Raw genomic sequence first — 27,812 nt, forward strand, 5'->3', positions numbered from 1 at the left:
ATGGTTCCCAACGCTCTTGCCAGTGACCCTGTAAAAATACAAAGTGTAAATTTAGGTAGTCCATAAAAAACTGCAATGGGTGAGAAATATATCACCACAACACATGAGATTTACACAAATGTCTATTGCACTGCCAAACCAACAAATGATACAAAGACCTCAGAAAAACAAATACCTGTCCGGATATATTGTGACTTATAATCTACCCCCTCTTTTACTAAGGCGTGCTAGCCATTTTAGCGCACGCTAACATGTCTGCAGAATATAATGGACACGTTAGCGTTTAGCATGTGCTAATATTTAGCATGCCTAAGTAAAAAAAAAAACATAGTTGTCTCAATCTTCCTCTGGAGACATCCTGAGAACCAGTCCCCTGAAGTAGATCTTTGGGAAAATGAATGAGACAAACTTACATTCCTGGGGATATACTGTACATAGCAAATCTGTCTCATGCATATTGCGTACAGTTATCCAGAAAACTAGGTGGGATAGATTTACTTCCAGGATAAATTTGAAAATCACTTTCAAATACTCTTTGACATGTCCTTTCATGCCAACATTTGGAAAGAACTTTTGAAACAAAGAAATTTCTTCAAATATTTTTTTTTTTATTGAAAGATGTGACATAATTCATCAAAAAAAAAAAAAAATTAATAGATAGATACCCGGATACCCAGCACATATTTAAATCATGGTTTAAAAAATATATATAGCATACAACTCAAGTGATAATTCAATTGTATTTATTTTGTACTGGAATGAACAAAAAAAAAAAAAAAAAATTAATGAAAACCTGAGGTTAATCCTTGCATTCTCTATCCCTGCGCTGTAAGGATGGTTAACTACTTGATGAAATATTTGTATTTGAAAACATCCCTCTACAATTAAATTATGCTTGCATGGTCTAAAAATGTGATGATGGCACTTAATTGTCCTAAGGAACAGGCGGGATGAACAATATTTAAAACACAGTTAATCATCACCTTTCCACAAAGAGCTAAATATTTTTTCCATTTACAATATATATGTATCATGTAAAATGAAAAAAAAAAAAAAAATCTTAAATGCCATGAGTTAAAATCTAAATATTATGTACACACCATGTACAACTCTGAATAAATTAAATCTATTTGCATATTCTGGGGTCATTATAGCTTATTTACACAAATTACTATTTATTTCATAAATATTTCAGGTACACAGATAGATCAGAAATGCCTAAGCCACGCTGTACCAATTTTGCTGGGAGCTTTTATCTTCCCATCCTTTAAACTCCATCTTGGATGTAGTTTCTCATTTCTAGCTATCATTACTGATCTGCGCTAACACAATACTATGCACTAACATCATGAATGTGCATTGTTAGTCCCTAGGTCCCACCTCATAAAATGGGACCTGCAGTAAAAATAACACACACTAATGAAATTAGTGTGAGCTAAAGCAATAGCGCATGACAGTAACTCTGGTGCTAAGCTTGGAGTGTTCTATTATTTGCTACCGTATTACAATCAGAATACAAATACTCATGTAATATCTTTTTTTAGTTTCTTCATTAACATAAAGTGGTCCATTCCAAAGGAAAAATGTTCCTCTTCCAGCATCTTTCCTTACACCTCCCCCACCTCCCCCAACGTTACAGGGATTGGCGGGACCTTATCTAGAATATTCTGCTGGAAGAGAGAGGAAATCCACGTTCCCGTTCAAATATTTTCTTCCTCCGAGGTTTTTTAGTTTTTGTGTCTTAGTGCCAGAACTTTTTTTCTTTCAGTCAAAGAAATGAAAGGATTTGCATATTTTCTTCTCCAGAGGACGCTTGGCTCCAATCTCTCTCAACACTAAAATGCCATTTCTTTATTGTTCTCCTTCCACACATTATTTTATGAAGAAGGAAGGTTCAGAGGTTTTCTGCAATCCATTTGTTTCTGCTTCTGGTCTTTTGATCATTGCCGCTTTCAATAAATATTTATACTGTGCTGTACCCAATTGTAGTGCTTTGCAGGCCTTGTGGATGGGAAATTGCCCATTAAAACGGTCACTTGGATGTCTCCCTGCCAGGAGACACTTCCCTCTGGCTGTCCAATCCACTGACTAGTCTTTGGATATTTTGCAACTCGTTAATGGAATCTTTCAGGGGGGGCTTTGGGGACAAGGACCTTGAACTAGATCTCTGACTGCTGGATTTGTGCACCGAGAGCTCGGGGATAGGGCTAGATTCCCGGCTGCTGCCCGGTTTAGAGCTTTCAGATCCTGGGTTCAAGCTGGTTGGCAGTCCAGTGGCGAGGAGGTTGGAGCTGGGAGGGATGGCAACAGGGATCTGGTAAGGACTGAAGCGGAGGCGAGGCCGGGCACTGCTGAGGAATGGATTCCTAGCGAGGGAACTGGCAGCACTGGTGGCGGGCATGGCCGATGCGGCGGCAGCCGCTGCCGCCATGTAGGTATAAGGGTAGGGAAACAGTCCTCCAAAAGTAGGCATTGGAATTCCCTGGAATAAAATAGAAAAGACATAATTTACTACACCTTCAACACTGGTCTCCATCACATTCACTTACATTGCCACCCACTAAAATGATGAGCTTTGGGATGTTTTATTAAAACAAAGTACTCCAAGAGTAAAAAATGTTCAGAATTGCTATGAAACTGTAACGGTCTTTTAAATCTGAGCCCTAATCCATAACAACAATTTCCTACTGAAGACTGTCCAACAAAAACAAAGCACACACACAAAACATTAAAGAAAAACAACACCCTTTCCACCCCCCCAAAAAAAAACAAAAAAACAAGTGAAAATGCTGCTCCATATGAATTTTAGAGGCTATTTAAATCCTGCTGTCAGATGGACCACATTGTCTCTATAAGTCTCTATAAAAGTTAACACAATGTCCAAAGAATCCAATTTGCTCAAGGATCAACATAGATTCTGAAGGAGAGCCCCAGAGCCCCCATCTCGATGGGTGGCTGTAACATGGGGATGGAGGGCCCACGTTGTCTCCCATTGGGACGAGTGCTCAGCATGGGTAGGCGGGCGTAGGGAGGAGAGGAGGCAGCTTGGTGGTTGGCAGGTTTTCCTGCTACTGTGCGGCCTCCTGCTAGGTGGAACGCGGGGTTAACGGCCAGGCGGAGTTGATAAAGCCGGCTTCTTCCTGGGTCCTCCGAGGCAGCTTTTCCCACCCACCCTCCCCCCTTTTTTCTGGTTCGGTTTGTTGCTGGGGTATGGTTTGGGTTTACGGTTATCCTGAGCTACTCTCTGGTGGGGCTCATCAGGAGATGAGCGGGGGGCCAGCAGGGAGTCGTGCCTGGGTTCTGGTGCCTCAGGTTAAAGGGACATGCCACCCCCCCCCAGACCCTTGCTGGCATGGCAGAGTCGGGGGGCCGAATATTATTGGTTATGGTTTACTGTGTAGCTTGGGAAACAGTTTTGTTCTGTGAGTGTGTTAAATTAATTGGTTATTAATAAACAGAGCTGCGGCTATTTCTACCAAGAAGAGTCTGGTCTGGTTATTGGTGAGAAGGGTGTGTTTTTTTTGGGGGGGGGAGACAAGAGGTAAGCAGGCCAATACATATCCTGCTGCTACATGTCAGCACATACAGTATACATTTTTTCAACAGAGCTTTGATAAGATATCATTGTCTTATTGGGACAGATTCCAAGATATTATTAGCATTTTATTTTTGTAAGCAATGCTGTATATCTTACAAGTCAGAAATCTATTATAAAATCATCTAAAGTCCCCCAAAGGATTTTTTTTTTTTTTTTTTTTAAATCTTGATTTAGGGTTCTTTTAACAAAGCCCTTTTATCCTGTGCTCCATACCTTTCTCTGCATTTTCCTAATTAACGCTGGCTTTTATTTTTTTTTAAACTTTATTTATGACAACTTGAAACCGGACTACAATAGGCTACAAACACTGCTCAAATGAAGCTGCAACATCAATCATCAAGAGAAGCAGAATACGTGTGGACCAGCAAGACAAATGTTCGGACACTCGTAGCATTTTTATGACTGTTGGAACACTGACTTCATCTACCATGGATTTGTGAAAGCCACCGTTAATTAGGAAAATGCAGAGAAAGGTACTGAATAAAAACCTGATTTGCAAATCTACCCCCCCCCCCCACACACACACTTTTTATAAAACTGTTTACATGCATTTTGTACATCATACTAGTTAATAATTCTGTATGTCTTAAAGCTCTGTTCCCATTTTAATTTGTGTATATCGCTTAGAAGTTTGATAAGCAATTTAATCAAATTTTAAATAAAACTTGATAGCGGTTTTTAGTGCAGGCCAGCACACTGAATGCTCTGCGCTGCTCCCGATGCTCATCTATGAGCATCGGGAGCATAGCAGAGCGTTCAGCATGCCAGCCTGCTATTGCGGTTTTATAAAAGGGGGATAAAGTAAGAAGAAGGGAAAAAAAATGGAGATAACTTTTATTTATTTTAGGTATTTATATACTGCCTTACAAAGTAGCCCTTTTACTAAGGCGCAGTAGCCGATTTAGCGTATGCTAAATGCTAATGCGCACTAACGCATCCATATGATATAATGGATGCGCTTGCATGCTTTAGCATTTAGTGTGAACTAAAACGGCCAGCACGCCTTAGTATAAAGAACCCAAAGTTATCTAATCAGTTTATCTATCCCGGGGGGGGGGGGAGAGGGGGTCACAATCTATCTAATGGTTTTCTGTAGGTCTGTCTATTTTTTGTTAATATATGTGTGAAATGTTCTTATTACCCCTTTTTATATTTGTAATTCGCTTTGAAACTATGTTATAAGCATTTGCATCAAATTTTAATAAATATGAAAAAAAAACTGTACCTGGGGCAATGGAGGATTGAGTGGCTTGCCTAGGGTCACAAGGAGCAGCACAGGATTTGAACCCACAACCTCAGGGTGCCAAGGCTGTTGCTCTAACCACTATGCCATTCCTTCCTTTTAAATAGTTCCTGTAGTTGCAAAGTTTGCATCATTTTCAAAAAGAAACCCACCCGGGTAGTTTCTCTTTGGTGATTAGTTAACATAAAATACTCATGCTAAAAATATTCATCTACTTTTCACCTGCTATTTGTGTGAACCGAGGGGGATTAAAAGAGTGTGCATATATCCAACCGTAGTAGAGAAATAATAACAAAAATCACATGCATATTTATTTATCCCCTCAACCTTAGAACATCCCCAGCAATGCCACTATTTAACCTGACTCAAAAATCTGTACACTATGGAAGCCTGTGTGTACTTTTACATCCCCCTATAAAAAAACAACAACAAAAAACGTAGCGTGGTTTTTAGCACTGGCCATGGCAGTAACAGCTCCGACACACATAGAATTCCTATGAGCATCAGAGCTGTTACCACTGTGGCCGGTGTTAAAAACTGCGCTATGGTTTTGTAAAAGGGGAGGGAGGCATTAATGGTCTTTCAAACTAGTCTTTGGGCACATTCAGCCAATCAGGTTTTCAGGATATCTGCAATGAATATGCACGAGAACAATTTCCTTATACCGAGTCTCCAATGCATGCATTTTGAGCTCATTCATATTCATTGTGTATATCAAATGAAAGAATAAATATCCTGAACATCTGACTTTGGGGGGTCGTTTATAGAATCCATCCCCCTCCCTCCCCCGTATCTAGATGTCTGCTTTTGCAATCAGATTTTGAGATCAATGTATCTGAATGTGTGGGAAGTATTACATGGTCCAAGGAAGACGTTTCTGATTCTATTTGCAAACGATTTTCTCCCTTCTGTTTCTCAATAGCTCATAGCTGGAATGTGTAATTCATTTTAATTCAAGGAAAAACCCTAGAATATTTATAAAAAAAATTATCATTCAGTTTCTGGTTGAGTTTATATACATTTAAATATATAAGGGAAAGATCAACTGTCTTGGCCACTGGAATGATGGGTACAGAAGCCCATACCAGCATTAGCATGCGTGAGGCCCATCACTGAAGGGTAGACGTGATGGATGCAGCCAACTAGAACTGAAGAGGTGTGCCAGTTATGCCACAACTGTGGGGGGAGGGGTGGTTATTGGAACTAGGGGAGATGTAGGAAAGGGAGGAAGAGAATATGCCTCGTGGGGAGTAGAGATACACAGAGAGAGAGAGAACGAACCTGGGGTTGGTGGTAGACAGGAGTGTGTATCTTGTAGGGGGATAGAGAGAACACGGGGGAAATGTGTTTTGAGAGGAATAGGGAGAGTGCATGTCTTGGAGGTGGGTGGAGAGATGGAGTGAGAAAGATGTGACTTTATATTAATGTGGTTTACACATTTTCAGACAGGGACCTATTTTGTACCTGGGGCAATGAAGTCATGGGAATGGAATTCACAACTGCTCTAACTACTGACTAGGCCACTCCTCTACCTAAGGTGGGGGGAGAAAGTACGCAGAGAGCAGAGAAGGAAAGTTACTGGGTCAGATGGGAGGGGAGCGAATGCTGGAGTCCACTGTTGATGTTTTACAGACGTATTATGAATGTACAACGACTCAGATATATTGATATACTGTAATGACAAAAAAAAGTGACATTTCTGTTAAATATTCTTCAGTCTGTTGGCCTGACTTTAAAGTCCTCTACAAGTATATGAGGGGGGCGCTGAAAAGTTCTCAGCCCCATCAACCCCCCTCCCTCAATTCTGAGTGTTACTCGTATTTTGCCACTGTAGCCGAAAATCTTATTTTGTTATGTGCCGATTTGCAGAAACAAAATTCTATGTTTTTTGACATTGTTTCAGATCACTGATTGAACCATACCCATGTCGTTCTCTTCTTGGTTGGGCTGAGAACTTCTCAGCACCCCCTCATACGTGTCCAAAAAAGGATTTGTACCAAGCTAACATGAGAGGACTATTAATATTCATATTTGCAAATAGAAAAAAGTGAATAAGCACACAGCTGTGCCTATTTGAGTCACTGTTTACAGGAAACCGACTCTTACAAAGCTAATGTAACCAATACAACAATGGATATTTCAGTGATCTTGTAAGTAATAGAAAATCAACAACGTGATCGCGCAAGTAAAAGATTCTTATTTTCAAAAGGTGGTGGACTCTTTTTGATCAACATTACAATTATGCAAAGATATGCAATGAGTAGTGTTCTATGTTGCATATGCAAATCAGTGTGCACAGCTAATTTACCTGGGCAACTTCATTTTTTAGCAAGCCGATCTGCACCAATAATTGGCAATTAACACCTAATTGATGCCAATTGGCACTAATTAGAAGTTACATGCACAACTTGGTAGGCACATTCTATAAAATAGTGCTCGTCAGTTTTAATGTGTGAATCTCAAAAGGGGGTGTGGCCAGGGGGAGGAGCATAGACGGATCGTGGGTGTTCCTAAAGGTTAAGCGCACTGTTATAGAATATACCCAATCTGTGCACAACTTAGGCACAGGTATTTAGGCCTGGCTTTTCTTGCCCTAAATAGGTGCACCTAAATGTTAGTGATGTGTAAAGCTACTAAGCGTGATTCTGTATATGGCGCATGCCTTTTATAGAACTGTGCCAAGCGCCATTCTGATAAGCGTCATAAATAAAAATTTTTGGGGGGTATTTGTGTGAAAACACCATCAAAACATGCAACAACGCCAGTGTTTCTGACTTTTCGGGGGGGGGGGGGAGGGTTTCATGAGTAGGGCCCATTTGCAGAAATATCTGCAAAATTTGCCCCTAAACCTTAGTGAACTTTTGCACAAGCAGACACATTTTAGCTAGGGCATAGAAATCAAAATTGACACAGCTAAGTCAGTACATCTACAATTATGGTAGTATCTGAGGACAGGATCTGCCCACACAGAGTCTGTTTTAAAACGCACGAAGGAATAAATATGTAGGTGCCACCAGGGACAAATGCCTAGGACAGGCAGGGAGAGAGGTTTGGGGGAAGGACCTACACAGGTTGATGTAAAGTAGCAACACACACGTGTCAGTGCCGCTCATGTTACATATAAGTGCAATTTAGCAAACCTACAAGGTTATTTCCAGCTTTGATAGCACAAAGAGCATATGCAATAAGGTGTATTAAGAACTGCCTCCTATAGCACTTTACTGGCTTACCTCCCCCACCCATTCCTAACCTAATCTGACAATCCACCTGATTAGGCAACTCTCTTCTCCTGAGGAAACACACCACCTCACCCTCTGGAACCACCATCTCCAAACCCTCCTAGCTCCTCCCCTAGACCAAAAGCCACACCTACCCCCTGGAGCCCTCACCCACCTCCAGGAACTACTTGGAGGTGGTCCCTGGTGGCCCAGTATCAGTCAGCAAGAACAGTTGTACTCTGCTACTGCCCCATCCTGGGCTAGTTCCCAAATGGGCTAGTTCTCAAATAACCCCCTGGCAGCACTCTTGCAGTACAACCACTAGAGGGCCAACCTTCCATATAGGAGAATATCCCATAAGAGAGGCTCACCGCAGTCATTTTGAAACTAGCCCAGGGTGGGGAATGGAGGGGGATCATCGTGCTAACTGACACTAAAGCACTAGAAACCACCTCTGGGTAGGTCCTGAGGGTGGGTGGGAGGTTCAGGAGTTGGAGGGAGAGAAAGTGGCTTTTGGTTAAGCAGGAGAGGCTTAGAGGGGGTTTGGAGAGGGAGTTGTTTGATGGGGTTGTGTGATCAGAAGGGGGCTTGTATGATTGGGGAAGGGAGGGGTATCTAATTACCTGTTATAAAAGGGCAGCTCTTACTAAACCATAACTGCACTTACTCATAGGGAAGTACAAATGAAAATCCTGATGTTTATCTGTCTGGACACACACGTGTATTCCCTATATGAAGTGGGGAATACATATGCAGATTTCAGTTCTGCTCTAGCCCCATCCACAACCGTCCACAACACACACCCCTTGCCACATACATGTACTTATTATATATGTAAAAATGCCTGCTTTCTGAAAATCAGATTGTGCACATATTTTGCTATGTACTGTACATGTGTGTAAATGCTGATTTCGATACATGTATATCATGAATAGGGCTTCTATAGGGCTGCAATTCCAAATCAGTTCATTTCAATTTTTTTTTTCCCAAATTCAGCAACTAAAAATCTTAAAGTTGCAATCATTTTTCCTGCTTGGCCCAGAACTATTTTTTAAGCATATGTTTTCTACATAACTTAGTGATATCTGTAGAAAAATTGCTTGTGATCAGGCTGTTAAGTCATTGCAAATTCCATGAATTAATACAATTTCTTAAAAAGAAAATAGAACCCACTTCAGAAGATGATCCATAGTTATGATGAGGTAGTTAGACGACGGGGGAAAAATGCTGATCCAGAACCATAAGCTACCGACTGCATTTGGGGTCTTTAGTTATTTATTCAATTTTCTATACCAAGGGATAATATCCTTCACTGTACTGCAGAATTGATTCCAGGTTTTTTTTAAAATTCCCTCTGGATTATAGTTAATATACTTCTCACTCAAGGGCCCATTTACTAAGCTGCGGCAAAAAGTAGCTTTAGCGCCCTGGCACAGGTGTATCCGATAAAAACATACCTAAGGCCAATACAATACTGTATGTTGGTACTAGATCCTTGGTTATGTGTCACATTAGGATAAGAGCTTATATTGAAAATCTTGCACTGTAACTATGGCAAACTGTAACCTGTAACCTCTATACAGGAGTAATCTAAGGAATTACTTTTTTACAGAAAGGGTGGTAGATGCATGGAACAGTCTCCCAGCAGAGGTCGTGGAGACAGAGACTGTGTCTGATTTCAAGAAAGCCTGGGATAGGCACGTGGGATCTCTTGGAGAGAGGATGGTTACTGCGGATGGGCAGATTGGATGGGCCATTTGGCCTTTATCTGCCCTCATGTTTCTATTGGTATTAGATCCCTAGTATGTGTCGAACTAGAATAAAAACTTGTATCAAAAAAAACTTATACTGTAACTGTGGCAAATTCTAACCTGTTATATATGTCAACCTATAACCCGTTCTGAACTCTTTGGGGAGGACGGCATAGAAAACGAATTCAATAAATAAATGTGCAAAGACCATTGTTGCTGCAGACATAATATGGCTTACTTTCCTTTTCTTTTCTTTTTGTATTAATAGCCATGTGTTACTATTGCCATTAAAATAATTACCATAGAAGCATTTATTACTAGCCACTTTGTAGGCTGTCTATAGAACCTATAGACAGCACCTAAGCATGCCTACATGGTAGGTGCTGTTCCATTCAGTTTGGGTTTGTTTGTTTTTTTGGGGGGGGAGTTATTTATAATTTATATTCCGCATATCCTACAATTCTATGCGGATTACTAATTATTTAGGTACCCAAGCATTTTTCCCTAACTGTCCCAGCGGGCTCCCACTCTATCTAATGTACCTGGGGCAATGGGGATTAAGTAACTTGCCCAGGGTCACAAGGAGCAGTGTGGGATTTGAACCCACAACCTCAGGGTGCTGAGGCTGTAGCACTGACCAGTGCACCACTAGGTTCCTTTATAGAATCCCGCCTAGCAGCGCCTAGGCATCGCCAGACATCCTAGGGGTAGGCGCCGGCACATTAGGCCATGTTTTACTTGTCAACAATGCCTATTCTCCACCCCTAACCATGCCAACCTTCAGGTAGGCATCGTTAGGCATGTCTGTCTGTCCAAGTTAGATTGTAAGCTCTTCTGAGCAGGGGCTGTCTAATAAATGCCTAAATGTACAGTGCTGTGTACGCCTTTCAGTGCTATATAATTGGCGCAGGACAATGGCGCCCCGTCAATTGCGCTAACACTAGATACCAAGTGCATATTTTAAGTGCAGTGGAGGGGTTCCCCCCAGCCCCTCAAAAAAGGTTACTTCGTAACCCTCAGAAAGACAAAAAAGAATCCGCAATTGACGGGGCGCAGTTGTCCTGCACGCATTTGTCGGGCCATGCTCTCAAACTGTGTGCCAAAGCTCAGTGGTGTGCCCCAAAAAGCTTTCATGAGAGATTCCGAAATCTTACTTTAATTTTAAAAATTCCCTTCATAAGTATACACTAGAATAGATGACATGTACATCTGTCAATGTCATGATCATCTGTGTGCGTAAGGATATAATCACCCATCCTTTGACATGAATGGTCCTTGAAAACTAATGGCAAGTAATTTTATTTTTTTATGCAGTAGTTATCCTAATGAGCAACAAAGCAATCAAGGCTTTGTTACTGTTTGGATCTTCTTATCTTTGTGAATTTGGATTTTCAGCTCTGACAGAAATTAAATCAAGAAAAAGAAAACGACTGCAGATGGTTGGTGATGAAATGCGTGTTTGCTTGTCAATTATTGTGCCGCGTTTTGAGTTAATTTGCACTAAAAAAACAAGCACAACCATCACATTGATTAGCAATTCTATTCTATCTACTTTTGTTTCACTGTTGTTACAATTACCCATACATAGCTTAAAGAATTTTAAATAAATAACTCTCAAATTTAATTTTGTTGATTTTACAATTTTATAATTTCAGTTATATTGTGCCATGAAAAACATTTGCTCTGTTTAGTCTGCCAGAACTGAAAAGGCTTGAGAAAGACTGATTTATAGAATCTGGTTCTAGGGGCCCACACAATAGTCTGATGTGAATGACCAATGGCGCAATGTAACTGCATTAACCAATATTCGCACTTAACCCGCCAAGTGTTGACCCCCCCCCCCCGGAACACCCCCTAAATAGCCAGTTTTGAGTTGAGCACTAACTGGACATTTTCAGCAGCACTATAAGGTTAAGTGCCTATGAATATGTATGTGGATATAGTGTAAACCACCTAGAAACTAGACGGTATAGAAATTTTTAAAATAAATATGACCAGTTAGCCCTGAACAAATGATTTAACCGGCCAGGAGCCATTTCTGGCTGGTTAAATGACTTTACATATTATTCTCTATATTTGCACCTGAGACAATGAAAGATGACGTGATTGGCCCAAGGATTCTCAGTGGACTTTCAACCTTGTTCACCACAGTTCTCTAACCACTGGGTGAGCAACCTCAGTCCTTGAGGGCCACAAGCCAGTCGGGTTTTCAGGATTTCCCCCCAATGAATACGCACAAGATCTGTTTGCATGCACTGCCTCCATTGTATGCAAATAGATCTCATGCATATTCATTGGGAGAATCCTTGAAACCCAACTGGATTGCGGCACTCGAAGAGGGACTTTGACACCCCTGGCCTAGATGGAGAAAGGGGCACAAACGAATAACGTTGTAGCTGCCTCCCTAAATCAAATAAAGCTCTTTGATATAATAAAGAATTGTGTTAAAAAAAATTATGGTGTAGAAGACTATTTTAGACCTATGCAGGATACACAGCTGCACATTATCGGACTTCTGATGTCTTTTTCCCCTATTCCATGACTGTGTTGTGCTTTGCTAAGTCAAGGCAATTGTTTAATTCCTTTGCAGTTTGAGTGTAGAAGCCATACTGTCAATTATGAATGTGTTAGTATAGATCAGGGGTGGGCAACGAGGGCCGGAATCCAGTCGGGTTTTTAGGATTTCCCCAATGAACATGCATGAGATCTATTTGCATGCACTACCTCCATTGTATGCAAATGGATCTCTTGCATATTCATTGGGGAAATCCTAAAAACCTGACTGGATTGCGGCCCTCGTTGCCCACCCCTGGTATAGATCCTTAATCAATTTAATTATAGCATTAGAACATGCCTCAATGTTGACAAATGGGATGGATAATTAAGTAACATTAATCAGGAATTTAAAAAACAATAGCATCACAAATATTTTAATGTATGTGCATCCATCTCTCTCTCTCTCTTTAGCTGAGGGTAAATCATAAAATCAGTCCCCAGTTTCAGAGGTTTCAATTACAGCATTAGTAGTCCCCGATAACTCACCTCCAAATTGCTATTTACAAAGAGGTGCTGAAAAGTTCTCAGCCCAACCAAATTCCTAAATTCTGAGCGTCATTTTGCCACTGAAGCTGAAAAGAGCGGTATCTTATTGGTTAAATGCTAATTTGCAGAAATGAAATTCTGTTTTTGACATTGTTTCAGGTCACTGATTGAACCATAGCCATGCCATTCTCTTCTTGGTTGGGCTGAGACCTTTTCAGCAGCCCCTGGTAATTCAAAATAGAACCCTGCATTAATAAGACCATAGCTTTAATTTCTCAGTGAAAATGCTTAGGGATACTTGAAAGATTAGCAGCAAATCGAATCAGAGAAAACGGAGGTGTCAGAAGGCGTATCTTGACTAAACAAAACCACTTTTCACTCTGCACATAGAGGATGTCAAACTAGTTCTTTCTGCAAGTTAAAAAAACATTGTTTTGTTTTTAAGATTATGACTGTTTCTGTGCACATAAGACAAGCAGTGTTTGGTCAACAGATGAGGGTCTTCTTACCTGAGAAGCCAGCATGTGCTGTGACAAGTGGAATGGAAATGCAGCGGCTGTCCCAGTGGCTCCAGTCTCTAGACTACCTCCCCCAGTCATTGAGGCCAACAAATGCCCCATGCCCATGGCTGAAAAAGCCCCAGGGGCCATTGTAAACTGTCCGGGGTGGATAAACAGGGGCTGCCCAGCACCTAAGGGGTTAAAAAACTGTTGCCCGTGGATGCCAGACAGAGCTAAACTCTGCAAATGGCTAGCACTTAAATGGGACGGGCTTTCAGTCTGAATCATTAATGGAGCAAAGTTGTCTTTGCTTATGCTTCCACTTTCGGAGTCCTTCTTGTTTTCCTCCTTCCTCCTGCTTTCCAGTCTGTCCCTCTCTAGGGTTCGGCCACCAAAAACGCCTTCTGGGTCCTTGCGATAGTCGGGAGACTTGTCTTTCTTTTCAGGGCTGGGTCTTTCTTTTACTCTTTCTTCAAGACGGGGGCTGCTTGGTGTAGAAGGCTCACCAGGACTATGGCTTCCAGTGGATCTCTCTTCGGGTTTCTCCAGCTCCTGATCACTGTCCAGACAGGATTTTTCATCTATATAAAAAGGAAACATTCTGCCGATTAATGTAAAGCCTAGCCCAGAAATGAAAATTTCAGAGAGAACTGTGGAACAGATAATTCTTTTCTTCCCACTCCAGACAAAGGAAAGCAAAACAAAATTAAAACCGGACAGTGTCTGAATCCGTGCGGATGTTCAGCCTTTTGAACAGAGAAAGTTAAATGGAATTTCCCCCCAGGCCCTGGACACAGTACGACGCAAGAAGCACTGTCGCGCTGATCCTACACCTGAGCCTCTTTCTTTCAGAACACATTTAGGATCTAATCTGCCTCTCCGGTTTTATGTGACTACATAAATAAAACATTGCAGAGATGCCGAGGACGCCTTAAACTCTCTCACAACCATCACCTAAGTGAATAAATCAGCTTATAAAGAAAGGACAGACTGAAATTAAAAGGCAAAGATGATGTAAAAAGTTACCAGACGCAACTATTAAACATGCAGAGTTTTTACTGTAATTATGTAGCTTTAAGAAGCCTGACATTTGGGCAGTTCCATGGAATTACAAGAGAAATTTGGGCACCAGCAAAGCTAAAGTTTAGAAATATGCTAAGGTATGGAAGTTTTGCTATAATAATAATAATATTTCTAATTGCCATTTTTCAACTGGCCAGTTCTTCTCCCTGTCCCTGTTTTTCTGTCCCCATCCACCCAACTACAAATTAAATGATGGATAGTCTCGATAAAGCCAAATCATAACCCTTCTCAGACGTGCTCTTGCTAGAGATAAAATCAATAAGCCCGTCTTTATACAGAGGGTCTTACCAGAGGAGGAATAATATAAAAGAAAGCTAAAGAAATAAGAAATGGTTCGGAACCTTGTGTTCAAGATCGGTTTCACTTCACAGGTAGAATCTACAGAATGATTTTGGTAGATTCAGACTAGGGAAACAATTTGTGTCAGTTAGAGAAATGGCAGATGAAGTTTAATGTGGAGAAATGTAGGCAGTAAGAATAAGGAACACGAGTATAGAATGTCAGGTGCAACTCTGGGTAAGAGCGAACAAGAAAAGGACCTGGGTGTACTGATAGAAAGGACCCTGAAACCGTCAGCACAATGTGCAGCAGTGGCAAAGAAAGCAAATAGAATGTTAGGCATGACAAAGAAGGGAATCACGAGTAGATCGGAGAGGGTCATAGAGCAATGGTCAGACCCCACTTGGAATACTGCGTCCAACATTGGTCTCCCAACCTAAAGAAGGATATAAAACTGCTGGAGAGGGTGCAGAGACGAGCAACAAAACTAATAAAAGGTAAAGGAGAAACTGGAATATGAGGATCGACTTAAGAGACTGGGATTGTTCTCCCTTGAGAAAAGGAGACTGCGAGGGGATATGATCAAAACCTTCAAAATACTGAAAGGAATCGACAAAATAGAGCAGAAAAAACTATTTGCATTGTCCAATTTGACATGGACAAGAGGACATGGAATGAAGTTAAGGGGGGACAAGTTCAGGACTAATATCAGGAAGTTCTGCTTCACGCAGAGAGTGGTTGACACCTGGAATGCTCTCCCACAGGAGGTTATTGTGGAATCAACCGTCCTAGGAATCAAAAGCAAACTAGATGCACATCTCCTTGCGAGAGGCATAGAAGGATATGGGTGACTAAAAATTATGCCAGAGGGCCTCTGCGTGTGCGGATCGCCGGACTTGATGGCCCGAAGGTCTGATCCGGAGATGGCACTTCTTATGTTCTTATGAACTAATCTGCAAGCCAGTCACAATATGAAAATCGTATTTACTGGTTAATCAGGAGACTTGCAGTTTGTTTTGTAGTTATGCCAAATGAATGCAGAACAGAAAAAAAATACACTTTATAAAAATCTATTACTTGTTTCCTTGACTCAAAGGATAAAAGCAAAATTCAGATTAAGGGGGGAAAGCACCTAATCTTCTAAGGTACTTAAAAAGAAAAGCACAATGAAAGCTATAAGTGTAAAATTATTGACTATTTTAAAAGAAAGGTCAGAATAGAAAAATTCTGCTGTAAATGAGATTATATAATCTATTAATAAAGAGGAGGAAATAGGATTTGGACAGAAGGTGGGTGAAAATTCTAGTCAGAACCAGGAAAAAAGGAACCTAATCTAATGTAATCTTTGATTTTTTTTATACCAATTCATGCCAACAGGAGGGCTCAACTTGGTTAACAAAATATTAATAAAATTATATAGGAGATTAGAACAGAAACTATCTCCCCTCTTTTACTAAGGTGCGCTAATCGAATTAGCGTGTGCTAAACGCGAATGCGTCCATAGACTAACATGCACACATTAGCGCACCTTGGTGAAAGAGGATCTATATCTTTTAGGCCAGAATTTTAACTTTTATGATTGATTATTTGAAAAAGAAGGATCATTAGTAAATTTCCAAAATAAATATATCTTCGGTACTTTATGAAAAGTGGGTAGATGAGAGAGAACTCTAATTATAGAAGGAGGGGTTAAAACAGGTGCAACCAAACCAAAGAATGTGGCGAAAGATTTAAAGAAAAGAAATGATTTAGAGAATTGTGAAAAATCTGATAGTAAAGACGAGCGATTACAGCAGAGACTCTGGGTTTTCACCTTAAACCACTCACAATATGATCATCAGCAAAATCTGCCTCCTGAGCCATGCATAAGATCTTAAATAAACAGATTTCATAATAGTAAGACCTCTTATGGGAATAGCACTGTGGTGATTAGGAAGAGTTCTGAAAGACACAAAAGCCTTCACCTCTGGTGTTTCGACCGAGTCTCAGGGGACTAGGCTCCGTACCGAGGGGAGAGTGCAAAAGATCTCGGCCTGAAGCTGGATCACAGGAGGAGGCGTCCGAGTCCCCACCGTCTCGGTCAGGTTTGCACTGCTCTTCATACATTCGCAGGGAAGGCAGCGTCAGTTGTTTCCTTATGAAAACACAAAGAACAAAACCATAAAAACAGTGACAACACCTTTGAGTAAGTCAGGGGAACCTTGGAACTCAAGATCAAAGAGATCTAGGAGGAAGGGAACGAAGAAATCTATAAATATAAAAATCACAAACTTCTAAGCATGCAAAGGCAAGAGATACCTTCAGAATATGTTACATTTATCTTTAGAAAGATATAACATATATTTAAAAATTATAATCTAAAGGTCACACACACATACACGCTCACTCTCTCTCTACGCCACTATTTTTTCAACCTCTAGCATTAATTGGGGTGGAGGGGGGTAACATATATATAGATGTTCATAGGTTTTAAACTGTTCTGAGTATTACCTCTTTTCTCGCCTTCCATTCCCTGTGTCTCTGAAACCCTTTGCAAATGGATTATTATCGATTTTAAGCTGTGTGATCTGTAAAAGAAATGCAAAATTCGCTTTCATACATTTTGGATAAATAAAGCTAGATAGTAAAAGCCATTTTGTAAATAATTAAGAGAATTGATAGAATGATGATACAGGCGACTGCAGCTCAGCTCTGGATTATTATTTATTTATTTATTTAAAGATTTCTCGTTTAAACTGAACTGCCGTCATGTTATTATGTTTCTATTAGCAAAAGTTCTGAGACTGAATGAGCTCTTAGCCTTAAAGTTCATCAGTGCAAGATGTCATCTCCTAACTAGGTTCTGCTTCAGACACAAAATCCCTCATTTAACACACCACATGCTTTATTAAAAATGATCTGAGGTTTGGCTTGAATTATTAATAAAGTCTTAATGATAGGAAGTTATTTTCACGGCCCCCTGGAGGAAAGATGGCGCTAAACATGGCTGCCTCGGTTAATAGCTATTCTTGCCTTTCACGAAATACCGATATGTGCTGGTGACATTACCAGGTGGTGCTGAAATGTTCTCCGCCCAATCAACTTCCTAAATTCTGAGCGTTAATTTGCCACTGTAAGCTGAAAAGAGTATTATTAAGTACCAATTCGCAGAAACGAAATTCTATTGGGGGGGTGGGTGTTTACATTGTTTCAGATCATTGATTGAACCATATTATCTTCTTGTCTGGGCTGAGAACTTTTCAGCACCCCATCCTAACTAAATTAATAATTCATAGTTTTGAAATATGTTCCCTCCATGCTAGCTTTAAAACTATATGTCTGATCTTTCTTACATTATATGGGTAAAAACTAATTGCTTTTTTTTTCCCCTCGAGACAATTCCAGCACACCTAGCACCTCTTAAACACTGGGGTGAGAATCTTGCACATAGGAGAGACCATTGAAAAGTTCCCAGCCCAACCAAGAAAAGAATGATATGGAGCCACAAAACTTACAAGTTATTCCACACTTTTCGCTTCAAAACAAAATGTGTCCAGAAAAGTGTGGAATAACTTGTACGTTTCATGGCTCCACATCATTCTCTTCTTGCCTGGGCTGAGAACTTTTCATCGGCCCCTCGTATTGTGATGTCATAATGCCTCATTCCACCAATGCCTAAGAACTAACTTCATCGGTGATGTCACAATGGCTTGGTTTCCCTGTACATGTGCCCATTTGCTAGATGCATTTGCCTCACTGAAATGAAAAGTGTCAAGAAAAGTGTGGAATAACTTGTAAGTTTCATGGCTCCACATCATTTTCCTCTTGCCTGGGCCAAGAACTTTTCAGCGGCCCCTGTAATTCTTCTGTATTTGTGGGTGGGAAACTGCACTTGTTTTATACAATTCACATTAAAACTGCTTGCAACAAAGGTAGAATTGCTCTTGGTATATATGTGTTGGGTGGCTTGAGGCTATGGTTGCAGTGTAAGTGTTCTTTAATCGATTGTGACTCTTTGGCATAAAGTTTACCATGAAAACAAGCCCACCAGGACCCTCAGATGGAGCTGTCAATTAACATCAACAACAAGGGGTGGAGGTGTGGGTCAAGGTTTGGGCAGTTTGTAGAGGTGGCGCCCTGGCACCATTCAATAAGCACAGAACTTTTCTCTAATGAAAACTCTATAGCAAACATCTTTAACAGCAAAATGTAAATGCTATTCTGATATATCTTAAAGGTTAAAGGGGTCATTCCAATTTTACAATATTGAATGTTAAAACTACGTAAATTAGAGCTTTGGTATTTGTTTAGAACAGCATGAATATCATTGTGCCGCACCCCTCCCCCTTTAAAAAAAAAAAAGTTTGATCTGCATAGTATGTATTTTTTTTAATCTAGAAGCATAACAAATCTATCTATAATAATAAAACGCTAAGCGCGCATACACACTCTCACCGCGTGTTCCCTGAGATCTGATCTGTCGGGATGTGCTGGCAAGAGTGCGCATGCGCGCTTGCTACATATCCGAAGGTGCGCTAGAGATGCGAAAGGCGCGTTTGGTGGCGGGACATTTATAGAGGGGGAAAATAAAAGTGTACCATAGTCATCAGAGGGCGCGGGCAGCGGTCCGGGAGTGACAGAAAAGGAGAAGCGAGAGTTGGTGTCACTCGGAGATGGCCACCGCAGCCCCCTGTCACCGCCTAGACTTCCCGGCTACTCACAAGCACTCTCCGAAGGGCTGGGGCACAAAGAGCGCCTCCTGCCCCCCCCCCCTCCCGGGATGAACCGAGAAACGGAGCCAGCCCGGCTTCCGCGACAGACCCAAGAAGCCCAGCAACTTTCCACCCCGGCTCTTGCGCTGACCCCGCCGCCCAGGACCCGAGTCCTTTGCCGCCCCCTCCCCTTCCCACGGTCCCGACTACGAACCTGGCGATTCCAGCAGCGTGTGCAGCAGTCTTCACACATTGCTTCGGGCCCTTCTATTGCCCTGATTTGCTCTGCCGCATCTCTGATGATGTCATCAGGGCCGTGCCAGAGTAAATCAGGGCAGTAGAAGGACGCGAAGCAGCGTGTGAAGACTGGTAAACACGCTGCTAGAATCGCCAGGTTCGTAATCAGGACCGCAGGAAGGGAAGGGGGGGCGGTAAGGGATTAAGGGAGCGGGATAGACCGCGGGAAGGGAAAGGGGGGTAGAGGAAACACTACTGCTGCTGCACAGGGAAGTGGTGGGAGAGAGACAGATAGATAGAAAGAAAGACAGACAGACAGTGGGAGGAAGGGAGACAGAAAGAAAAGAAGAAAGACACAGGGGCAGGGAGATACACAGAAAGAGAGACAGACAAAGGGGGCCAGGGACAGAGACAGACAGAAAGAAAGACAGCGGGAGGGAGAGAGACACAGAAATAAAGACAGACATATATTCTAGCACCCGTTAATGTAACGGGCTAAAATACTAGTCTGTTTATATTGTGTCAGCTCCCAAGACAGGTGTTTAATTTTCATGTGGAGAAGCACTTTATTAAAAATAAGGACTTTCTGACCTTGGCTTTATCAACAGTTCACAATTTTTAAATATAAGACTGATGATCTCTTAAACTTTATGGTGCGGGGGGGGGGGCAGTTAACTCAAGCTACAAACTGAGAAAGAGCATAGCTTGAAGGTTTTGCTTTGTTTTATCCTGCAAAAATTGTGGTTATGTTGGATGATATTGAACGTTACAAAAAATGGTTATGATATATGATAAAATAACTTTTCTAATGGTTTACCCCCTCCCCCCAGTCTTAAATGGAAGAGAAATCTTAGGAAAATGGGGTTCTAGAAGGAACACTAGCAAAGTTATCCTCATTACCAATATCTGTAAGTTTTCAGTTTTCAACAGTCCATAGTGTTTTGCTCGGAAGAGAGAGAGGGCTCCTTTTACCTTATCGTTCTGATATGCGGTGACCGCTATGAAATCGGTTTCTGGGAACACATAGGTCCTAAAGGTGCTGTAAGGAAGCTTCAAGATGTCATTGGCCCTTACGATGTGAAATCTAGGCTGATACTTGTGCATGGAGTTCAGAATCGTCTGCAAAACACAAGATTCCAAAGGGTTCAATTAACAATTTGGGGGTCAAAATAATTACGAGATGACAGCTTCTTTTATAACTCAAGGATTGCTGTTTATCGAATACCAGCGAGATCCTTTTGGATAATATATTGTAGGTTGTACAAAAAATGAAGAAAAAATGTACTACCAGTTTACACCATGGTTAAAAATCGTACCAATTTGTCTATATTGGAATTATTCATGGGAAGGGATTGGTCAATAATTTTACATTTATCGGCAAACCACTTGAGGCTGTTCTACTCACTATTCTACAAAACAGAGTATATAGGTGAATTTTCTAATAAAATTCACCTATATAAACATAAGCGATATTCGACCTAAACTGTTTAAATTTTAGACTTAGAGAATATGTGGCCTAAATTACAAGGGCTTTCCTCAGAGACAGGTCGAAAATGCTTGCTCTAATGACATACCCCAGGAAACAATGTGATAGTTTTGGAGGTACCTTTCAATGCAGTTTACAAGCTAAACTAAACAAACTTCCGAAATCACACTGTTCTGATGAATGCTGTATCAGTGTTAATGTAAAATTGATCTGTAATGAAAATAATGCAAAATTTCCCTTCCAGGCCTGCAAATCTCCACTCCTAGAGGATCCACTTGCTTGCCTAGGATCAAAGTACCGGATAGACATTGGTTAAGCTCTAGACTTTCAGATTTAATACACACAACTTCCAGAGCAAAATCTTTTAAGACAGGAAATAAACCATGAAGACTTAGAAACACGCAGATTGAATCAACAATTTTCTTAAATTAAATATTCTTTATTTTACAGTATCTGTTTATCCGTTTGACTAGGGCTGTGTATACAACCTATGATCTATCATTCAACACATGTTATCTTCTACAAGCCGCAAAAATTTATTTTAGGCTTTGTTTCCTTAGGCATTATAGCTTTTCTTGATTGGGGTGGTAACTACCTTTGAAATTGATTGACGGACACTGGAAGTTACCAGGAGTTCTCAAATCCAGTTAATTACCATATTACAGAAAAGAACAGTCAGCGTTATCTTTTATCTCTTAGAATGCTTGTCAAAGGGCTGAGCTAACTTGGTTTTTCTATTGATAAAAGTACATACATCTGTCTTAATCTTACAGACGTATCAGTTCACCAACACTTCTTGTAAAGTGCTAATAAAAATGCTTCGATTGTTTTTAAGTAAAAAAAACCAGAATCAATAATGAAACAAATAAAGCATACAAACGTGCAATTTACAGAGCTATCCACTAATATAAAACACAAGTGGCCCCAGTGTAGGAAGGGCCGCTGAAAAGTTCTCAGCCCGATCAAAAAGAGAATGATGTGGAGCCATGAACCTTACGAGTTATCCCGCACTTTTCTTGACACTTTTCGTTTCGTTTCATATCATTGAAATGAAAAGTGTCAAGAAAAGTGTGCGATAACTCGTAAGTTTCATGGCTCCACATCATTCTCTTCTTGGTTGGGCCGAGAACTTTTCAGCAGGCCCTCATATATGCGCTTCTTTAAAATATTAGGGCAGCAGTTTCTGCTGTTGTCTTCTGTATCTCCATGTCCCTCTATAGTTTGCCGTTTGCCATTAATACATTTTTTTTCAAAAAGGCTAAGTTTTAATTTGTAGCTTCTGCCTCTGTAACGTTCACATAATCATGGCTATGTGTATGTTGCTACATTGAATGCAGAACTTCCAGCTCTGCCCCTTCCCCCATCACGGAATTATACTTCAGGGAGATTCAGCCAAAGTACTTGAGGCTTCAAATAAATGGGCACGTATTTTTCCTTATTGCTTCTGTACGCCTCCACCAAAAGTTAAGTGATCCAGGGAGACGCCAAGGGTCAGAGCTGGAAGCCTTTTTTTCATTCACGCAGAAACCCACTCAGACAAATCCTGTCTCTCTGACCTCATTTCAGCAGCTTTATTTAATCCCAAACATTTTTAGAGATTTAAAAGGCTGTCTATTAGAAATTCTTTTCACGAGTTAACCAGAAACATTGACTAAAAGTTCAGAAAATCTTTTATTTTATTTTTTCAGGCCATGGCAGAAGGCTCAAAACTACAATAAAGATATGTGGTCATAGAAAAATCCCTTAGGCAAAAACTAGGCTATTTCTTTGCTTAAATTACCCCTGGTTTTAATAATTTATTTTGTAAGCAAAATATCTAATCATAAGTTTAAAACACTTTTTAGATATCCATTAATAATAATTACACTAATATTCCAAGACAATACTTAATAAAAGGTGATTTGCATTTTTCCCTTGTCAAAAACCATATCGAGCTATCTTCAAAGCATTGTCCGGAATCATCACCACCCATTCATTACTTTTTAAGAATCTGGTTTGTAATGGTAGGCGAGTGCTTTAAAACCAGGTCCTAATAGCATCCACTCTGCATTTCCAAATCCCTGATAATATGAGGACAGTAGACCGTATGCAATCATTATAAACATTCCCATTTTATAGGGCTGGATGTGTGTCCATGTCGTGTACACATCAATTATCTCACCATATACTGATCATCTTGTTTTAGAAGAGCAGAGGCAGCCACTGCACATATTTTATACATTAAAATTATTAACATTTCCACAGCCTACATTCCAGAAAGATACTATTTCCCTCAAATTACATTTTTCTATTTACATATTCTAGTACACCAAATATCTGACCGAAATATATCACAAAATGGTTTACGGTGCTGGCTTCTACAGTGTTATCAGTGTATTTATGCTCAAAACTAAAGCAGCTTTGGGGATTTCTATTGTCTCGGCTCAGCAAGCTACAAAGTGGGGAGCTCTTTTCTTCAATTTCAAGAGGCAGAATAGAATCTGTGTTTATTTTGCAAGGTTTCGCCTGCAGTTAATGCAAGGTGCTCTCGTAAAGTGATATTCATACTTACAAACCCATGTTTGTCTGATATGTTGTTGGTTAGTTTCAGTTTGTGAAAGGCAACTGGTTTTGCCATCCACTGTTCCCCCGTAGCAGGGCTGTCCGGATGAATGTACATACGCTTGGGCATTTCAGGGTCAGCTTTCCCAGCCACCATCCAGCGAGAATTGTGAAATTTATACCGGCAGTCATCCGCAGCTACTATATCCATTAACAAAATGTATTTGGCCTTTTTGTCCAGGCCGCTCACACGGACTTTAAATGGAGGGAACATTCTCCTACAGAAGGGAGGAGGGGGGGAAGAGGGAGAAGAGTAAATAAATATTTACAATATGAATTTCTAGCCCACTGTCTTATGGCTCAGTTCCTTGAGAGACAAAGAATTATTGGGCGAAAAAAAAAAAACCATCCTAACATTTTAATGATGTATCGACTGAATGTAGAGAAATTCAGATCTACCGTACCATGAATTGAACATAACTAATTTATAACTAACATGATCAAATTTCAGTGTATGATGGCATAAACTTCAATCTCTATGGGGTGTTTTAAGTAATCTGTTCTTGAATATTATAATAAGAGTTCATATGGTCTCCCTCCGTTTCCCAAATTATATTTCTGGAACGTTAGTCTCTACCTCTTAGCAGATTTTATAGGTACAGTTTTACCATATAAAGTTTCCACAGTTTTATAAACATTAGATGTGTTTCCTGTCTTAAAATGTTGCTAGTGTGTCAGCCTACGTTTTTAATCTTAGACTTTGTCGTGAAAGCTAAGGTAATGCTTAGGGTGTATTTTGGTCGGAGTATCCATAAATGAAAGAGATAACATTGATGTAGTATTCTTTAAGTTGGCATGATTATTTTCCTTATTTGAAATTTGAGGCTTTGTGACATACCACGTGGGAAGGTTCTGAAAACCTGGGAAAAAAAGTAATATTGACTTGTATTATGGGAAGAGAGATCACTAGGGTCCTTATTTATTTTAAGCATTATTCTATGAAGATTTTTTTTAGAGCAATATATAGTTTTAAAGGTTAAACTCACATTTAAGCACTTGTGCTTAAATTCACACCTGAATATAATCGTATTTATTTTCTATTTTTCCCCCAGCTTAATAATTTAAAAAACGGGCATTTAAAGCTCATAAACCAATATTATGTTGAACTACTTAACATGCCGTTTGTTTTTCACGTACTCGTAAGTTATCCCGTTCGCCCTCTCTCCCTTTCAACAATATTATGTCTCCGTAATAACAAACTTTAGACTTCTCTAGTTCCACAATAGCGCCTACGTATAAAGGAAAGGATCGGTCCTTGTGAATACTCTTGGGAGTAGGGGGACGTGAGGGATGGGTTGTCAGTCTTACCTTCCCGATTTAGTGATCACCATCTCGGTCCCCAGTTTATGAAACTGGTCCCAAAGTTCTTTGGCTTCTAGGGTGACTTTGGGATCGTCCTCCACGTCTTCCTCGGGCTCTAGGCTCTTCAGGGAGCGCAAATGAGCCGCTTGGTGGTGATGTCCCAGAGACGAGACGTGGAGCCCAGCCTCTGCAGCGCCAGCCAGGCCGGGATCCGCGATGGATTTAGTCAAAGCCGACGGAGGCAGCGCCAAGGCCGGGAAGAAGGAAGGCTGAGCCGCCGCCAGGAAAGCGGACATGGGGAAATCGGCCGGTCTGGGAGCGTGAAAAGGGTGGTAAGCCATGGCAGTCCCCGGGAAAGCTGGATCTCTCATCGGTGCATCCAAAAATCCAGGAGAAAAAGAAGTACCGTCCAAAAAAATAAAATAAAATAAACAACTGGCCTCAGTCTATTGCTAAAACCAACAGGAACGATGATCCGGGTGGATTTTGGAAGGGGGGGGAGAAAGGGTGGGAGGAGAAGGGCGATCGCACAGCTCGAAAATGGAAATCAGACTATGATCCGAGCTAGAAAAATAAAAATGAAAGCAAAGCGAGCGGCGAGCAGCTCTGAGCCGAAACGACGAATAATTCTGGCAAGCGAGCTTCCCAAGATCAGTCTTGTCCTGAGGCGGGGGGGGGGGGGGGTAGTGCGAGAAAGAGAAAGGGGGGGAAAAAACAAACAAACAAACAACCCCAGAAGTCAGCTATCGCGAGTGAGGAGAGAGGCTCTGCGGTGAAGCCGGATCCTGCTGCAAAATCACGGCGCGAAGCGGTGAGATCTGGTCCCGATCCCGGTAAAGCTGTGACTATCTCACATGTCCCTTCCCGCTCTGATCCCCCCTCGCTAATGAGCCGAGCCTCCTTGATTGCTGATTTTACGCTTTTTCCACCAATTGCGGAACGCCATAGGCGTGGTTTTGACAGCTCCGGCCAAGCTCGGAGATGAGAAAGGGGGTGGGGGTAAAGAGTACAGAAAGCGAAAAAAGGAAAAAAAAAAAAAAAGTAGAAGGTGTCGGAAGCATCAGCAGTAAGAAAACATGTCAACAGCGTAAAAAATGAACCAATGAGAGAGGAGAGCGCGCGCAATCTCCACCCACCGCGGCTGCTTTGCCCTAGACCGGGTCTAGCTCTGAATTCTCCGCCGCCTGGGAAAGCTTCTCCGAGTGGGCTCTGCTGTCCCCGAGCGCGGAGGCAGCACGAGAGGGAAGGGAAGAACCTCCCTCCTCGTTCAGGAAATCGACTTCAAACCGCATCCAAAGTGCAAAATTGACACGGAACAGAATGTGCACTCTTTTTTTTTTTTTTTTTAACAAAGGAAGTGGACTTGCAAATTAGTAGCGAAGCATTTAATGTAGATCCAAAGTAATGATTCAAAAAGTATATTGACGCAAAATTCAGACGAGAAATGACTTTTTCAAACAAATCAGTAATTTTCTTCTCTCCTTTTTTTTTAGTCAAGAACTGTTCTAATATTGGGCTTTTGTACTTTTTCGGATTTCGGAAATTACAAGAGGCAAAGCACACATAGAAAGCCTCTTTTCTCCAAACTTGTTGCAAAGGGAGGAGCTGTGGGGGTAGAAAGAAAGTACATTTCAGCCAGATTTTAGCAATGGGCACTGGAAGTCGATTAGAGGTGGGGCCCACCGAGACAAATATCAGACCCAAATCCATTGCACAGCGAATTACTGTGGACTCATACCAGTGAGTGAGGAGAGACAGAGGACAGGAGCATGGCACATGGTGTCGTCAGTGTGGTCGTGTTTTAGGTCTACCACCGCACCTACACGGGCTGTGTGTGGGGACGGCAAGACCTGGAGAAAGTGGGGGGGCATCGCCGCTTTAAATCCCACCCTGAGGTCACTTGCACCGTTCAATTAGAAATGAAGCGTTCAGCAGAAGGGAAACAGGCACAAGTGAATGGATTTCCGCAATAATAGGACAAAACCGGGGTGAGTGACGGCTAGACATTTGAAGCTGTTTATTTTATGGCTGTTCTTAATAAAAGTGCTGTCTCCTGTACAGCGAGATGTAACTACAGTGTGGCTGGTGTCTTACTTTTCTTGTGTTTTAACCTAAATAGGAAATAGGAAGGGGGAATGTTTTAGGAACACTTCTAACGGGACTTGAGTCTGGAGGAGGGCAAAATGCTTCAGGCGTTTTTAGTGTGTATTTTGTGCTGTTTCGGAGAACAACGGTACAAACTGGACAATACAAAGAGGGATCAATAAGCATCAGTTCAATTTACTTTAAAACTATACTCATTAGAATCCCAGAGGGGATAAATCCGTTTTTGTTGGTAAAGTTATAATCACATACATACCTGAGGCTTCAAGAAGAAGTGAGAGTAGGCGAAATGTGAAAACATTAAAGTAGATACTATTTGTTTAAGGATTTTTACCTGTTTGCAGGTAACTGCAGCTTCCAACTTACTCCTGTGGGAAGGAGGAGGTATGGTGGTGTGTATCCCTTTAAGAAGTCCATTTGTAGATCTGTTCTGATTAACTGGAAAACTCAGTTTGTTAAAGAGCCTCTTGGCGCCAGTCTGCTGACGTCCTACAATAAGAACCATCTCTTGTCACTTCATATTTACCCCAAAAACCTTCAAACAGCGCCTTCCTTCCAAATCATCCGCTCTTCTCTCCAGAGCCAAGCAAAGGTTTCTGACGTCCCGGATCTGGAACCGAGGAAAGCTGATCGCCCGGCCACAGCGCAGATGTCTTCGGGCGTCTGGAGAAGACACGG

The 27,812-nt window shown here is 41.2% G+C and overlaps 1 protein-coding gene across 3 annotated transcripts; it reads right to left on the reverse strand.

The window, feature by feature from the left end:
- Positions 1-597: 597 nt before the first annotated feature.
- Positions 598-27,812, reverse strand: TBX2 (T-box transcription factor 2). 3 transcript variants are annotated; one of them, XM_033921876.1, is made up of 7 exons: positions 27,469-27,812; positions 23,680-23,947; positions 20,615-20,761; positions 17,205-17,281; positions 16,679-16,848; positions 13,362-13,933; positions 598-2,482 (listed from the first exon to the last, which is right to left on the reverse strand). In XM_033921876.1, the coding sequence occupies exons 1-7, from the start codon at positions 27,549-27,551 to the stop codon at positions 2,033-2,035; spliced, it is 1,767 nt and encodes a 588-aa protein (XP_033777767.1). In that variant the 5' UTR covers positions 27,552-27,812; the 3' UTR covers positions 598-2,032. The 3 variants fall into 3 exon arrangements, with proteins under 3 accessions (XP_033777767.1, XP_033777766.1, XP_033777765.1); XM_033921875.1 differs by lacking the exon at positions 27,469-27,812 and adding an exon at positions 25,038-26,222 and having other exon boundaries at positions 16,721-16,848; XM_033921874.1 differs by lacking the exon at positions 27,469-27,812 and adding an exon at positions 25,038-26,219.

This window comes from Geotrypetes seraphini, chromosome 15, assembly GCF_902459505.1.
Source record: "Geotrypetes seraphini chromosome 15, aGeoSer1.1, whole genome shotgun sequence".
Classification (NCBI taxonomy): Eukaryota; Metazoa; Chordata; class Amphibia; order Gymnophiona; family Dermophiidae; genus Geotrypetes; species Geotrypetes seraphini.